The sequence below is a fragment of the Acyrthosiphon pisum genome, chromosome A1, assembly GCF_005508785.2.
Source record: "Acyrthosiphon pisum isolate AL4f chromosome A1, pea_aphid_22Mar2018_4r6ur, whole genome shotgun sequence".
NCBI classification, from domain to species: domain Eukaryota; kingdom Metazoa; phylum Arthropoda; class Insecta; order Hemiptera; family Aphididae; genus Acyrthosiphon; species Acyrthosiphon pisum.
The window spans coordinates 33,669,117-33,686,142 of record NC_042494.1 but is presented as its reverse complement, the minus strand read 5'-3'; the positions used below and the strand labels follow the sequence as shown (position 1 = coordinate 33,686,142).

General features: G+C 28.9%; 1 protein-coding gene across 2 annotated transcripts in view; it reads right to left on the bottom strand.

The window, feature by feature from the left end:
- Positions 1 to 14,636, bottom strand: part of LOC100168644 (cAMP-dependent protein kinase type II regulatory subunit) — a 17,953-nt gene extending 3,317 nt beyond the window's left edge. Inside the window, exons 1-8 of one of the 2 annotated variants that reach the window (XM_001944838.5) lie at positions 14,422 to 14,636; positions 13,842 to 14,076; positions 12,400 to 12,491; positions 12,256 to 12,339; positions 10,427 to 10,533; positions 10,092 to 10,350; positions 9,856 to 10,014; positions 9,228 to 9,330 (exon numbers count right to left, since the gene is read on the bottom strand). In XM_001944838.5, coding sequence (XP_001944873.1) covers positions 9,228 to 9,330; positions 9,856 to 10,014; positions 10,092 to 10,350; positions 10,427 to 10,533; positions 12,256 to 12,339; positions 12,400 to 12,491; positions 13,842 to 14,064 — 1,027 coding nt within the window. In that variant the 5' untranslated portion in view covers positions 14,065 to 14,076; positions 14,422 to 14,636. Of the gene's footprint in view, positions 1 to 9,227; positions 9,331 to 9,855; positions 10,015 to 10,091; positions 10,351 to 10,426; positions 10,534 to 12,255; positions 12,340 to 12,399; positions 12,492 to 13,841; positions 14,398 to 14,421 lie in introns of those variants that run through there. The other variant, XM_016804217.2, reaches the window with a different exon arrangement.
- Positions 14,637 to 17,026: the final 2,390 nt, after the last annotated feature.

The window sequence follows — 17,026 nt, the reverse complement described above, 5'->3', positions numbered from 1 at the left end:
AGTGCTCAACTAAAATATACTAAAAATTTATAACCATTTAAAAAATAATTGTATCTTTTTTTTATCTAGATAAAAAAGTATTTATCTTTATCTTTATCTAGATAAATATAAGTTAAGTTATCTTTTATCTCTATCTAGATACATTTGAGTTGCATTATCTTTATCTTTAACTAGATAAAAAAATACTTATCTAATCTGAACACTGATTATAAGTGCACTATTAGAATAGATTTGATAAGCCAGATTTATTCAAAAACACCTTTTAGTCAAATAATTTATCAGCGAAAGGATCCATGGCCTCGTTATATTATGTTTAAAATGTATTCGAGACTAAATTCCTTTCAAAATTCAAATCCTAAGACCACCTATGGTCAGTGTTCGGACTTATCTGATAAATTTATCTAGATGAATATCTAGATAATTATTTGTTCTTATTTTATTTTATCTAGATAAATAGTTACGAGGTATCTAAACGTTCATCTTAGATATTTTTTTTACTAATCTAAATAAATTCATCTAGATACATTTTTTATTGATAAAAATCGCGAAATTGTACAAACGCACTATAAATATTTATACAGATTCTCAAACTAAGTTTATGGTTTATAAATAATGTAATTATTTTTATTTATATCATTATTATTATTATTATTATTATTATTATGTTCTTAGTGCCCAACTAAAATATACCTAAATTTAAAACCCGTTAAAAAAAATGTATCTTTTTTTATCTAGATAAATATGAGCTAAGTAATCTTTTATATCTATTCCAGATACATTTGAGTTTAATTATCTTTATCTTTATCTAGATAAAAAAAATACTTATCTAATCCGAACACTGTCTATGGTTATCGTAGTAAAAATTCATAATAAATACAAAAGTAACAAAACACAACTTAATAATGGAAAAAATAAATGAATACATTTGGTAACGAACAGGCCAGAGAATAGTTCAGCACCACCCTCGCCAGCCCCACCACTGACAAATATGTACAATATAATTAAGTCATAAAACATTATTCTTAAAAGAACTGCATCAAAGAATTTATGAAATATACTTTATACAAATTTTTAATTTATGGAAATTCTTTCGTATAGTATACTTTCATTACTAAACACAATTACTTTAGTTTATATTTATGATATGTAGATAAGTAAAAAAAAACATAATTATTCATTCACAAACGTATGTAATATTAAAGTCATAAAGAAATCATCATTTTTGTACATCATTATTAATTATGAATATAGTTGTTGAAGGTATGTGATAAACATTTTCTTACATAAGGTACATAAAAATATTTGGCATTATTCTTAAAACGTTTTGAACTATTCAAAAGTTTGTACATATTATCTATTTATCTGTTTAGACTTTTAGAGCATACAATATAAAAACTTATGTACCTACCTACTATATAGCTATATTATGTTATATGATAGGAAAATATTTATATTTTATTTATTAACATCAGTGTTTGTTGAAAAAACCTTAGCTCGTGTAAAAAAATATTTACCCCACTCTGCCCCCCTGGAAAAAAATTCTAGCGATTTCTAAAATATACATATTATCTAGTATCTATATTAAATATGACGAACAAGTTACTTAAATATTTGATTTTATCGATGTGGCAATGATCAACAAATTATTCAATTTACACTAATCTATATATACCATTATATATTTTACTTCTTAGTACTATTGCTATATTAAGGATTGTAATATTGTATACAATTTGTTGATATGTCAAATGTTACATATAATACATTTGGCAAGAATTTAAACTGATAAAATATATATAAACATATAATATACAATTTAAAGTGGATGGTATTAGAGTTCGTTGTATGGTGACCTGGTGAAGCGCGGTGATTGGGCGCAGTCACTAATATAGTAATGTGTTCAGCGGTCGAGCAGGCTCCCAGATGGGTGACCACCAGGGTTCTCTGTGATGATATATCTACCTCACATAAAAAACGCGTACCAACCGTAGCCCCCACACAAACCGAATGGGGTTGGTTGCCGAGTGTCAAAAAAACGAAGTTCATTTTTAATTTATTTTTGAACCTCTCGCATATGACATAGTGAATTGCAAGTTAAAAATAATGGTGTGGAATATGGTACACAGTAAAAACTAGCTAATAACCACGCAGTTGGAAGTCTTAAAAAAATGATACTATAACCTCCTAATTATTTACCCAAGGACTTCAATTGGCTGGGACGAAAATTGCAAGTTTGCACCTTTTTATCTGCTAGTCAGCAGTGTCAAAAAAAAAATAACTATATTATATTTCTGATAATATTTGAGATTAATTGATGTTTTGTCAAATTAAATCTAAATTGACAATAGCAATGAACATATTTTTAAATTATTAAAAAGGTAGGTGGGTATAAGTAATTTATTGTTTATTGCCACACCTAAAAAAAATTAGTTCGGCGCCACTGATTCGACCGTTAGCTTTATTATCATTGACTTACTGTGTTAGTCGTAAATTATCAATAGTAATAGTATACAGGTATAGTAAGCAAACCGGGGAAAGGGGAACAACTATTTTACGCACTCACATGAAAATTGTCAAAAAACTATTCGATGACCAGAAAAAAATATTATGTATTTAATATTTAACGGAGATTCTAACTCCAATAGTAGGTTAGACATTAATTACTTCGATGTTTATCCCAAAAAAAGTATTGGGAAGTCTCCATAATATTTTTAAAAGAGAACGACACCAAATTTTTTTTTTTGTAATTTATTACAATTAAAAGGATGAAAAAAAATATGACTCAGCTATTCCCTTGTACATTGTATATACATAATACATTATATCGAGACTTAGACAGTTTGAATATTTTTTCAGAATTTAAATTAGATCAGTTTTTGTGACATTTTTAAAATAGAGTGAATAATTTTTGACAATAAAATCGATAAAATTCGTAGAAAGAAAGACATAATTATCTCTTATTTTATTTTATTTGTATAAGATCCTGTATTAATAGGCATTCTAAGGTGGCTGATAGTGTTTAACAGCAAACGTAATAGGTACCTTAATGACATTATTTAAACAATAATATAGCAAAATAATAACTTAATCGAATGAAAACAACAATAAAATCAAGAGTCAACTCAAAGTTTGTTAAAGTCCAAGTTTTATTCATCAAAAAATCCAATCTGGAATGGTGTCTATTATTTACGAGATTTTCTTTTGACAATTTTAAGAATAAAAATCAATTAAAACACATTATTAAAATCCAGTACCTTCTCCTACTGTACAACCCACTACCACTACAATCACTAACAGTGGAAAAAGAAAACATTGATTAACAACTAAAGAGGTTTGCCTTGTCACGATGTTTTAATTTGTACTGTGTTCGGCTAGGGAAAATATATTATACTTTTATTTTGTATTCGCGTAAAAGGGTTTGTCTAAACAATCGGTTTATTGCAGAAAACAACCCTCTCGTTTAATAATGTCCCAGTTTCTTAACCTTCGCTCGAGCAACAACACAGTAGAAATATCATTTTATGGCCCCTCTGGCACAGCTCAGGCCACTGTTTAATGTATGAATAGGTAGGATCAAGAGTCCTGTTGACGAGATTATTATAACATTCCTGTAACATTCAACGCAGTAAAGGAAATTTAGGTCATCCCAGACGGTTTAAATGAAATTCTTTGGTGTAAATTCACATAAGCAGCGTTTAAAGGATGCAGCGTAGGAACAGACAACAGTGATCGGCACTGAATCGTACTACCTATTGTACGTTTTACATTCTCAAATCCAGATGCATATTTATATAATTAAGTAAAACACCTATTAGTATAGTGACTGGATAACGGGCAGTCGTTGAACAAGAGTATGTGATATATAATATAATACATATACTGATAGCACTTCTTCGAACATACGTTAAAAGTTATAACTTTATAATATCCAAGTAATTAGGAACAAGAAATGTGTTATTGAATGAAATTCGAAAGTTACTTATATTGCAATCAAAAAATTACTCTCAGTGTAGCTGATTACATTTTTTTCTAGTTGTAATCTAACCTCACTTAAGGCATTAATATGATTATTTAAAGATGCTGGACAAATGGGATAAATATGATCTGGGTTTGACACTTGTAAGTTTTGAAGTTGTAAAAAGCTCCAAAAGTTTTAAGATTGCATCATAGTTGGATATTTACACTTTAGAGTACTTTAAAAAGGTCAAAACTGCGAAGAAAAAGAACAGAACAATCTTTAATACATTTTAATGACTATCAAAACAATGAGTAGGTATGAAAACACTTGGTAAGAGGACACCACACATCCATAGTTTGAATAATTGTTAGAAAACCTTTAGCGCAGAAAAGAACCATTTGGAGTATAGATAGTTCTATAGAAACCAAAGTATCAATATAAAAAAGTGATCGTTGTGCAGTATTGTTTTCCATTTTTTTTTCGTAAGAATGAAATCGAAAAAAAATATAAACGATTACAATCGGTTATATACAATTGTTAATATTAACAATAACACTTGGGTAAATAATATATAACCTCTAATATTAACTCTATAGTGAGTATTTAACGAGTGCATATAAATAAATGTGATCAAATCTGTACAAATCAAGTTGTATTTTATGGTAATATAATTTGGCTTCTTAATGACCAGAGGTTCCCCATACACCAAACCTGTGAAACCGAACATAATCGCAGACTGTTTAAAATACAATCAAGACAGGATTGATCGCAGGATATCACACAACTTTGACACCCAAATCACGAACGAAACCTTGAATCAATTTTCTCAAACATAACAATATAAATAACTTTATTTTTTAAAAAAAAATTGCTGTTGTAATATATTTACATTCATAACCATAATTTTAAAAATAGGTACTATGTAACTAATGGTCTATGTTGCCGATGTTTATTTACGATAAAAAATCAAATAGGTTTCTTAACTTATAAGTTAGGCATTTGCCTTTGCCCAATTAGTCATTATCAAAGCGAAAGAGTTTTTTTTATAATCTTGTTATTACACAACATCCATCCAACAATGGTAACTTATAAATTACCCCTAAAAATTAGTATTTAACATTAAATATACCTATTAAGATTTAAAACTTAAATTTATTTTTAATAAAATTGCAGTAAAATTGCTTTTATTTAACTACTTAAAAAGTGGAACACATATTAATCACATTTCAACAGTTATATTTACTAATCTAGTTATCAGTGTTAAAATTTCATTAAAATAAAAGCCTAGTTAGGTATCTGATACAATTTCAGAAACTAAATTAAATTCATCATGAATTTCAACTTAAATATCTTTTCTATTAGGAAAGCGAGTCTAGTTAGTACTTAAGGGAGTCCTAAATGTTTCTTAATGATTGAGAAAACAAAAAACAATAGGGGAAAACATGAATTTTTACGCAAAACTAATTTTGGACAATTATAAATAATATAAATTTTCTCATCTTGGCATCATGTAGCAGATGATCTACCTTGTAATTGTAAGTGTAGCAGGTGATCTACATTTTATTTTCAAATATAGTTGATTTATCGAATTTTATAAATATTTCTCAACGGATAGTATTGCTTTTGAACCCTTACCTCAACATCTTATCGAAGCATTGTAGAGGTCAGTAAATACTAAATAACAACAAATATAATAATAATATTATATTTGTATAATTTCGTCCCCGTTCATGCAAAACACACCAAGTCCAAAAACATGAATCAGCTTTTGCAATTTTTTCAAACTTTAAATGTATACCATATTATGTAACCAAATTTTTTTCTTTCTTTTTTTAATTGAGTTTCCCTTAAGGGAAGTAGCTGTTTATGAGTAGTAGTAAATAATATGACACCGTGAAATTTATAGTTCTTATTATTGTTAAAATACAAATTTCTAAGTCGATTTTTGGACTTAGTGTACTTTGCATGAACGGAGACGATTTGTTTTATAATATATATTATGGGAAAAGTTTATTAAATTACATATTTATTTTTATTATAGTTAATTTCTTAGTTAAATCCTAAATGACTAAAAAAATAAATTGTAATAACTAAAAACAAATTGAACGTACATATTCAAATTTAGTATTGGTATATCCCTTATATTAAATTCATAGAATCATCATTCATTTTGTTGTAATTCAAAAACGAGAAACCGTAGATACTTGTAATTTTCACCAAATATTTATATATTAGCATTTACTATACATGGTATAAACTTAAAATTAGTTTGATTAGTTTTGAGTTCTTTATAGACATTTTATTTTTTTTTTTAGTTTTTTTCTATAAATGACGATAGGAATTTAACACTTGGTTAAAAAACTTGAACATTTAATAATATAAGGTTCCTCATAAGTTATTGTTGGAGTCAAAAGAAAAATTAACCATAAATTATTTTCTTTTATAAAAGTTAAAATATTGACAAATTTTATTAAATTATTAATTAATAATTAATTATTATTTTATTTTATTAATTTTATTTAACATGTTCAATTTGTATACCTAAAGCTTGAAAATGTAATTCAAAGTTTAAATAGTTCGTACTGAAATTAAAAAATCTAATAAATATATAGGACAATTTTTGAATATTTAAAAAAAGATTAACGATTTTAGTTATTTTGTTGTAATTCAAAAATATTTTTGAGGACTTGAAATGTTTATGTATATTATATTTTACTATACAGTGACATTTTTAAAATATTACGATTTATTTAAGCTATTGGATGTTTTTAGTTCATATAAAATTACTATATAGTAATTAATACGGCCAAAATAATCCTATGTATCATATGATGCGCATAGCTAATGAACAACCATCATTTTTTATTTAAACAAATCTTATCGTTATTATTGTAATTTATAGTTCTATTAAATAAGATACTTTTTCTATCTAAATGTAATTATATACTTAATATAGGTACTCATGTAATGTAATTGGTCTCTGCCTGCATAGGCGCAAATAGACAAATTATTTTGGGGGTACTATAGCCCATCCTATAATATTTTCTAAAAATTATATAATATATCGAGCCCTATTAGGTAAAAGGGCGTAAGCGACAATTTTGGCGAAAATGAGATATTGGTATTAAAATTTTTCTAAAATTTTGACACATCGACCTGTAAAATAGCTAAGCGACAATATAAACCAAAGCATGTCATTTTGCCATTTAAAGATTGGACGAAAGCGACATGTCGTTTAGATAATAACTTCAAAGTTGATCGTAAGTCACATTAATTTCGAAAAAAAATACGTAAGCGACTTTGTTGCATGGAGTAGTGTAAGACTAGTGTAAGCGCCATGCCCTAATCAACACGACAAAATGTGATTTGTAAGCGCCGAAAGTGAAAAGTGTAAGTACCATTGAGCTATATTCAAACATTTATTTTATTGTAAGCGACATAAGTTACACAATATTAAAAATATTATTTTTATTCTGTAATTGTAATTTCGAAATAATTTTTTTACAATTACACATCTAATTTTCATGAAAATCCATCAGATATTCGATTTTAAAAGTGTTTTTTTTAGTTCCTGTAAAAAAATGAAAATGTCGCTTACGCCCTTTTACCTAATAGGGCTCGATATTATGCTCAGTACTAATTAATGACTTTTGAGGTGGGGAGACTTGGCAGAAATGTGGAGGGACTAAGTCCTCCAAAGCCCCCACCAATGTCTGTCTGTAATATTTGAAATAAATAAATAAATAGCAATATAAATAAAAAATAATAATATTATATGCTTAGTGATATAGTCTGAGTCTCAGAATCGTTTTTCATTTATAATTTCAAATTCAAATTAAACACACCCATTACAGTAACCTACTTAATTATGAGATATACTAGACTCCTACTGAACAGCAGAACAATTCCCTACTCTCATCCTTTATAATTTATTTTTCAAGAAAAAATTAGTAATAGTTTAAAATTATATATACTTAAAATTTTGAAGATTGTAAGAGTTAAAATTCAAATATTTTTTCATAATTTTTGTCCAATTATTAGGAAAGTCTGCACAATTTGCATAGTTTGGGTATAATTTGGTAAAAAAATACAGTAAGAAATGAATCCCCGCATATTAATGGATATCAATTATTTACAGTTTACAATCAAAATAACACATTAGATTTAGTACGCTTTGTTTTCAAGTTGTATAACCTAGTTAACAGATACAATTTTAATGCTCAGATATTCATATACTTTTAATAGGAATTATAGTTTATACAGTATATAATACTATATAACAGTAGTAGAAACTAAAAACTAATCATATTTTAATGTGATGTATTGTGTATTTAAGTTAAGTGAAGTACTATAGGCTAATAGTACAATTAATATTGAATTAATTGGAAATTATCATTACTCTTTTGTTACTGCGTTTGAACTGTTTGAGGTTGTGACGGAGAAAAAATATTTTTATTTCATGTTCTGTGACATATTGTGATTATGTAGCGACATATGAGGAGATAGTGGAATACTGAAAACAATCACTAATGTTTGTTTTATACTCACACATCAGCAGTTTACAACCATACGCCTAAAACAAATGCCTAACAAATACTCCTTATAAAATAAGTGCTACTAACCCCCTTAATGTTAAAACAAAATAACCATGGTATATTATTCAGTAAACTGGTACTTTGGGAGTCAAAAATAAGAACATCACAGAACTTTAATTATAATTGAAAAACTAAAAAATAGGAGTGAAAAAACAGAAATATTTACAAAACCTAAAATCTTAACAAAATAGATTATTTTTGTTATAATTCAGAAAAGTATAATCGTAGCTACTTGACATTTTTAAGATATAGTATATCATACTATCATTTTATGGAACGTGGCATCATTCAAAATATAATGGCCTTTTTTTTTTTTATAGAAATTTTTTTACCTATAGACAATATAGGTTATGAATAACATAAAATAGCCTTAAAAATAGATGTTGATATACCCGTAGGCTATTACCTTACTCAGAATCATTGTTCATCTAAAACTTACATAATAGTATATCAGTGCATAACAGTATTACATATTTTTGCAAAAACTAATACAGTGTCAAAAGTTATTTTAAAAAATTAAAAGAAAGAAACTAAAACAATTACTATTTTAGTAATTTTACCTAATGTATGTCATATTTTATAAGAAAAATCCACCATAATATAAGCAATGCATAAAAAATATGTGTCAAGCTTCTTTGATAATTGTATCTATTGAAATATAATAAAATACATACATGCTAGTTTGACTTTTCCTTCAGCAAACACTGATGCAGCACGACCTTTATGAGTGACAAGAGCTAGTTCACCAAAATAACCACCTTTTTCTATTTGATTAACCTATTAAAAATAAATAAGTAATATAAATAAAATATAGAAATATAATTAATATTAATTTAAATTAAGGATGTATAAAAAAGATCAAACTTTTTTTCAGACTTTACTATTGTCAATATATTCAAACTGTTTGAATTTTTCAAAGTTTATAGAGTTTGAAAAGAACATACCATTAAGAAAACACCACAACCACATGTGTTGTCTCTGTCTTACAAGTGCATAACTTAGTAATTGTATGCTCAGTAGAACACGTTTAGTTCTGTTAATTAAAAAATTAGAGTGAATCATCGATTTATTATGAAACTTGATGGTAAAGGCATTATCTGTGTTCGTATGTTGGTTTTTTAAAAACCGACAAACAAAAACAGATAATGTTCTTACCATCATGTTTCATAATAGGTCGGTTCACTCTAATTTTTAGACTAACTAAAATAAACACAATTTTCTGAGCGTACACTTGCTAGGTTACGCAGTTGTAAGACGGAGATAACATATGAGGGTGTGGCATCATCTTAATTTTAAACAAACCTTAATTTGTTCACCAGTTTCACTGGTTACTAATACATTAACAATGCCTTCCTCTACAAAATACATGCCATCTCCTGGATCACCTTGATTTATAATGCAATCTTTGTCTTGATAGTATTTAGGGACTAGAGCATCAGCCAAATTCATGCGCTCATATGACTGAAAATGAAAAACAAATGTTAGTTTAAATATTAAAGACTCGTAATATACAATTTCATGATTGTTAATTGCTTTACTTGTAATGTTTTTAGCATAGGAACCACTTCAATGAGCTCTTCATACATCTTACGCTTTTTAAATGCACTCTTCAATACAATACGTCTAAATATTTGACGATCCATAGCCCACAGAAGGCCATCTGACTTGGCTTTAATAGTTGCTGCCCGGGGCATGTTATAAAGTAAAGCAAGTTCTCCAAAACTACCTTTATGTTCATACGTATGCACCAAACGGTCATTACCATCTGCATCCGTGACATAAGCTTCAAATGTACCTCTAAAAAATATTATTCTAATTAATACTGTTCTTTTTTTTTCCCTGACGAGAAACCTAAATGAATATTAAATATTACCTATCAATAACATAAAAGTTATCGCCATCATCACCCTGTTTTATAATATCATCTCCAGCATGTACCTCACGATCGAACATTGCATCAATCACATTATTCATTTGTTCCTAAAATAAAAATAACAATGTTAGAAAACAAGCAAAATAACAACATTTATAATTTAAATTAATACTGTAGTGAAAAAATAAGAAAATAAAAAATAAATAAATAAAATATTTATAGAAAAAACTTAATAAAAACTTAACTTGTATTATGTGTTTACTTTTTGTTTAAGTATCCTAAAGAAATTACAAAATGTTTCATGTAATAAATATTTAGAAAACAAAAATTTATCCCACTATTTAATCATATAGCAGGATTTTTAAATATTTCATGTACTCTTTGTAAATAAAAGTTACATACAATAATATGTAAATTGTATGCTGTAAAAATGGAAAGTTAACTCTGATACCTATAAAGTAGTAATTATAGGTATTACAAAACAATACCGTAATTGCAAAGTATCAAATAAATGTTTCTTTAACAATACAATTAATATATTACTAAAATTATTATTTGGAAGTTAAGCTAATGATTTTGTATAGAATTAAAATCATTAAAAACACAACATGTGAGCTTTGTAAAAATATAGACTTTTATGGTTTGTTAATAATATTATTCTGTACAGTGTACAAGAAAGACAGAAGTATCAATTCAGTAGCACATTACTAGCCGTGGGGGGGGGGGGGGGTAACAGGGTTATTTACCCCTCGTCCCCGAGAAACTTTCTATCCTTTTGCTTTAATCATATATATTTTTGATTATAATATTATAGGTTTTTACATTTTAATGATTTTTAAGTGAGGTATTAAATATTTCCCCCCTTCCCAAAAAAAATGGTTCAAAGTTACGCCACTGATAAAATTATAATGTATTATTAAAGCTAGTTATTTGTTGGGAAATTAAGCAAATATAAACAAAGTACATACTTAAGTTATAGTATGGGAATAGTATAAGTAGTATAACTTAAAAATCATTTGTTTATTATTTTACTTTAGAAAGTGGACAGAGAATAGTTATTGTCATATGTTACAAAGAAACAATAAATAGAAACAAAACGTTAATGTAGCTAAGGAACATTAAAATGTACACAACTTGGAGAAAATGTAAATTTATAGATGTACTATATAATATTTAACATTCAGAATATAGACAGAATGCTTCCCAAATATAGCTTGATAATACCTAATATTAATGATCATTACACAATAATAATGATAAGACGTATAATATACCAAACATCAATAAACTTATTATTTGTTCCCAAAAATGTAAATATAAACCAAAATAATAAATTAAGTTTTATATTTGAATTATGCCTATTTGTTACATAATGATCTATCATTGTAATAAATAAATAAAAATGATTATTTAATGTTACTAGTTAATTTTAAATACTCCAAAATTACAATATTGGTTTAAGTATTTAAATTCATTCATTTAACATTTGTTAATTGTATTTTTTAATGTTTAATACATTTTGAATCATTAAAAGTGTTATAGATTATTAATGTATAAAAATTAACACTTAAAATAATGTAAATCCAATCTAACCATTTATTTATTTTGACTGACATTTCAAACCTTTTTAATACAAAATTAAAAATATTCTTAAGACTATAGGAGCTGGATCTGCCCATAAATGCTAATCTTAAAATTATTGTCAATAACCAATATTTATCAAAATTATGCTCATTATACTAATTGCACTGTATAAAATGTAAATAATTTTTTGATAAATTAAAAAAAAATAGATAATAGTGATTATACTAATAAACATTCAGACTTACAGGATCCAAGGCCCTGAATATGAATATATTTTTAACACTAGCTGCAAGTGCTTGACGTTGATCATCAGATTTAGGAAATACAACCTAAAAAAAATATATATTTTAATATACTGAATTAAATTACCAAAAACTTTAATTATATACATTTGGTCCCTCTTCTTCTTCATCTTCTTCTGGATTGTATGTTTCTGCAAAAACTGACTTACGTCTAGAATTATAACGTGTTGGTGGAGCTTCTACATGAAAAAAAAAATATATAACAAAATGAAATGGTAGTCTAATTTAGTTAAAATATTATATATGTAGGTATATAGAATAATTATAAGTAAAATTACCCATAAAATGATTACCGATATTTAACGACCAAGGTCCTAAAAAAGTGTCATTAGTTTTGAATTTCAGTTTAAAAGATGACATTTTTAAACATTTAGTAGTTTCAACAAAATTATCCTCAACTTGAAATATATACTGATCATTTTGAGCGTTAATTAAGTTATAACAACCTTTCTTATTTAATCTAAATATCTTCATACAACTCATGATGAAAACTTATAATTGAATGACACAAACGAGAAAAAAGAATGAAAAATGAATTACAATACACGTCTGTATGGCATGTGTTGAGAGAATGGGTACTTGGCACTTGCTAATTGTTGTTTTAATGATGAATTTTATTACTTATTGTGTAACAATATCTACTGATACTGAAATTTGCAATACAAATGCAATAAGAAAAGGCATAAGTATAAATATTATATTTAATAAACAAATAAATAAATACTATTGAAATTAATACTGAACCTTGTGTGTGTTAAATGGATTGACTCGCAATTATAAATACATATTATTATAATATGTATGGAAAAAATTAGCAATGTATGCCAGCCAATAAAGTCAAATTGTTTTAATAAAGAATTTATAATCCTTTATAACTTGTGCTATAAATTTATTACAAGTTGTAAGACTATTGTAACATAGATTTTGTTTTTATAAGTATGTATAGTATGTAACCTACCTTTATACATTGATAGTGTAGGTACCTAATGTAATTTAATAGTAATAATAGTTAAATTCATTATAGACCATATTATAAAAACAAAGATCAATGCATGAACAAATATGTATATACAATAAAATATTTATAGTATAAAAAAATTAGAGTACCTAAAACAAATACTTAAATGTGGATCTATTTTGGTAGGTAATGTTTTGTGCAAAATTCGGATGTCTGTACCAATATAGATTTTTGATTTCATAAATTAGGCCCATTAAATCCTTAGCCCTGATCATAATATATTTTATTATTTATTTGAGAAATAAAAATCATACCTACATATTACAAAAAACCTGTTAGACGTTCTCCAAAATATGAAGTATTTTAATATAGGTCTAAATCGTTATAAGGTTGATTAAAAAATACTGTGCTTCTATAATATGACTATTAGTTCATTTTAAGTTACATACCCAATTATTTAAAGCTAGTACAGTTCAAATGAGTTGTATAATGTTTTTGTTACCTATTCACTACCTAGTCTATACGTAATCTTATCAAGTGAAAAAACCATAAGAACAAAACGGTACATTACCGTCGATGTCTGATGCATCGTCTTCGTCGCTGAAATCTCCAGCAGACTGCTGCTTTATATTGGAGGAAGACTTAGTGTTCTTAAGTTTTTCAAAGAACTCTATGCCATATTCAATGAGGTTGTTGGGCTGCTCGAGCAAGTACCCGATCGTGAAATCGAGCAGCAACTCTCTCAACTCATCGGGCACGTTGAGCCTAGCGGCGTTATCGCTGATGGTACTCATGATTGTTCGTTCCTGCAAAAAATGTCAGATACGGTCACTGGTCACCGGTCGCCAAGACGGTCGGCTGTTGACAAGTATTACACCGACGGCCCAGAAAAATCAACGACCGCAGTGGTGCACACAACAGTAGGTATAGCTGTAGCCCCAAATAAAAACACACAGACGGATCGTGTGGCGAGCCGCGAGCATCGGTCGTGTCCTTGACTGTGCATAATATTATTATTGTAATAGCGATAATATTTTTTAATACTACCTAAACAATAATGATTAGGTATGATAGATAGGTAATCAGCATCGGAACACGCCGTCGCCGCGTCGGCCTTCGACACCTGCCTACGACATAATGTAGGTACTCACCACGACACGATGTGACAACTATGCCGTCGATCGGTCGGTCGGTTCGACGAATTGCTGGTCGGATGGTCGGCTGTTCGGCGTTGACGGAGACGGCGAATGATAATAATATGCGATCGGCGAGGCCCCGCAGCTACAATAATAATATTACGACACCAACGGCACACGGAAGATAACGCGCGCGCACACACGCACACGCACTGCACCTAATACACGGGCGCGCGCACACACACACACACACACACACACACACACTCGTCACTCACGCACGCACTGAGCGGTGGTCGGGCGGCGCGAGCTATCAGTGACGGCCGAGATCCGCGCGATCGTGCGAAAACAGACGACGGCGTTCGTCTCGATCGTGAATCATCGCGCGGCGCGCTCGCGTCGACGTGTGATGTGGGCCGCGGATCGGAATATCCGTCCGACGACGGTATTGCCGCCGATATTATAATATTATTATATTGTTTTTGTAATAATTATGTAAATTACGTTATTATTATTGTATTATTTATTTTTATAATATCGATATTCTTATTTTAATACTGCTGCGGCGGTGGACGAAGTGACGGACGTCGGACACCGTTCCATTATCAAGCCGACTTTGTGAGAGAGCTCCGCCGTCCGCAAGTCGCAACGTTGCCGAGCAACTCACCGCCGTCCACCGGCAGCGGCCGACCGATGCGCCGCGCGACGGCCAAGACCCGTGCGCGTATTTACATTTTACACTCACCGACTCCCGCGTTCTGATTGGGCGGCACATATTATTATTGCTATTCTATATTATAATATAAATTATAAATTATGTAATAGACAATAGTCGTTAGGAATAATTAGGAAATGATCGTAATGATCTAATGACGTTTAGTCGTATACTAATAGGTACAGTATGCAGGGCCGTCCCTACAATTTGCGGGGCCCACCAAAAAAAATTGATGCATTCCACAGAAAGGCAATTATTACACTCCCGTAACCTCTCAAATTTCAAAACCAAGGGCCCCAGCAGGGGGTTTCTGGAGGGGGGCATAGCCCCCTGCCTATTTTTATTTAATAATAATTGTCATAATATTAAAAATAATATTTAGTATGTGCTGTATTACCAGACTTTTGCATTGGTCCTACACTCCCGTTTACATTTCTACGGGTGCCCTTTTTCAGTATGTAAAGTATTTTTACCTATTACAGACTACAGTATTACTTTAACCAATACCTCATCTAACCATTTTGCACCAATTCATCATACACATGTATATATTATTATCTGTGATTGAATTAATGTATATTTTGATAATAGATTAATAATATTTGAATATAATGAATAATGATGTACCGATTAAATAATTTCTAAGTATGGAAAAAAAAACTAATAAGTTATTGAACAATTTTCAATACTATTAGAATTTGTTATTATAACATACTTACATACGTTTTCAACTATTGCAACAGTAAACTAGAATTAAAAATAATAAACTTACCAAAAACGGTAAAGTAGGTAACTTCAAATCAACTTTTGTAAGTTACTCAATGTAAATTGTCAGATGATATGGAAAATGGAAATATATAAAATAATAAATAAACGGCCGCGATGGTAACAGTTAAGGGGGCTCTAGTCGATGGAAAAAAAGTGACTTTTAGACCAATAAGCTAGACAAAACTAGAAGAATTTGGTTTGACGGATTTAATTTTTGAAAATGGATTATGATTGATTAACAATTGTACTAGGTTATGCCAGAGGCGATTTTGAATATTTATTTTTTCTGCTGTGAGTATTCATGACACTAACAATAATTGGAATATTAAAAATCGCCTCTGGCAAAACTTAGTAAGCTTGTTAATCAATCATAATCCGTTTTCAAAATTAAATTATTGGTCTAAAAACCGCTTATTTTAAATTGAAAAAAGTTGATCATAATTTAAAATCTTCTTCAATGCCTGCGCGTGCGTAAGTTAATTGCCGACGAATATAAATAACGACCGATATACCTGGTGGTATTATGCAGGCCTACAGTTTTATTTCAGGACATTTCTAGAAAATATTGACCGAAAACGATTACAGATTAAACTCACTCATATTAATGTTCATTTACTTTGCACACACTTACAAGTCATTTGAATGTCCTCATGTTAAATATTGCCTACATAATTTCCTTTAAACACGAGACCCATTTAACTGTAAGTTGATAGTATTCAGATAGTCTATCATAATATCATAATAATATTAAGTAACTTAGTAATTAGTTTAACACCATATAATAGCATTATAATAGCCGGTAGCCGCGCAAGATAACAAAACACGATATTGTGCACTAATTTTAGAAATAGGAAAAATCCTCATTACCGCTTAACGGCTCGATAATAATAATATATAACTAGCTCTAAGTGAAACTCATGGGCCGTTGGACTCGCTGAGAGTGGGTACCGATTTTGGAGTAAGTGTCGTTTGAATTATAAAAGTCGTGACAGACTGTTGTAAGACAAACATTTAAGATTTGTGAAAAGTATTAGTAATATGGTTTGGAGATAAGGCTTGATGTTTTTGCGGGAATGTTTAAAAGTTAGAGTGTCTAGCAATCCTTCACAAACGTTTTAAATGGATAGGCTGGATACG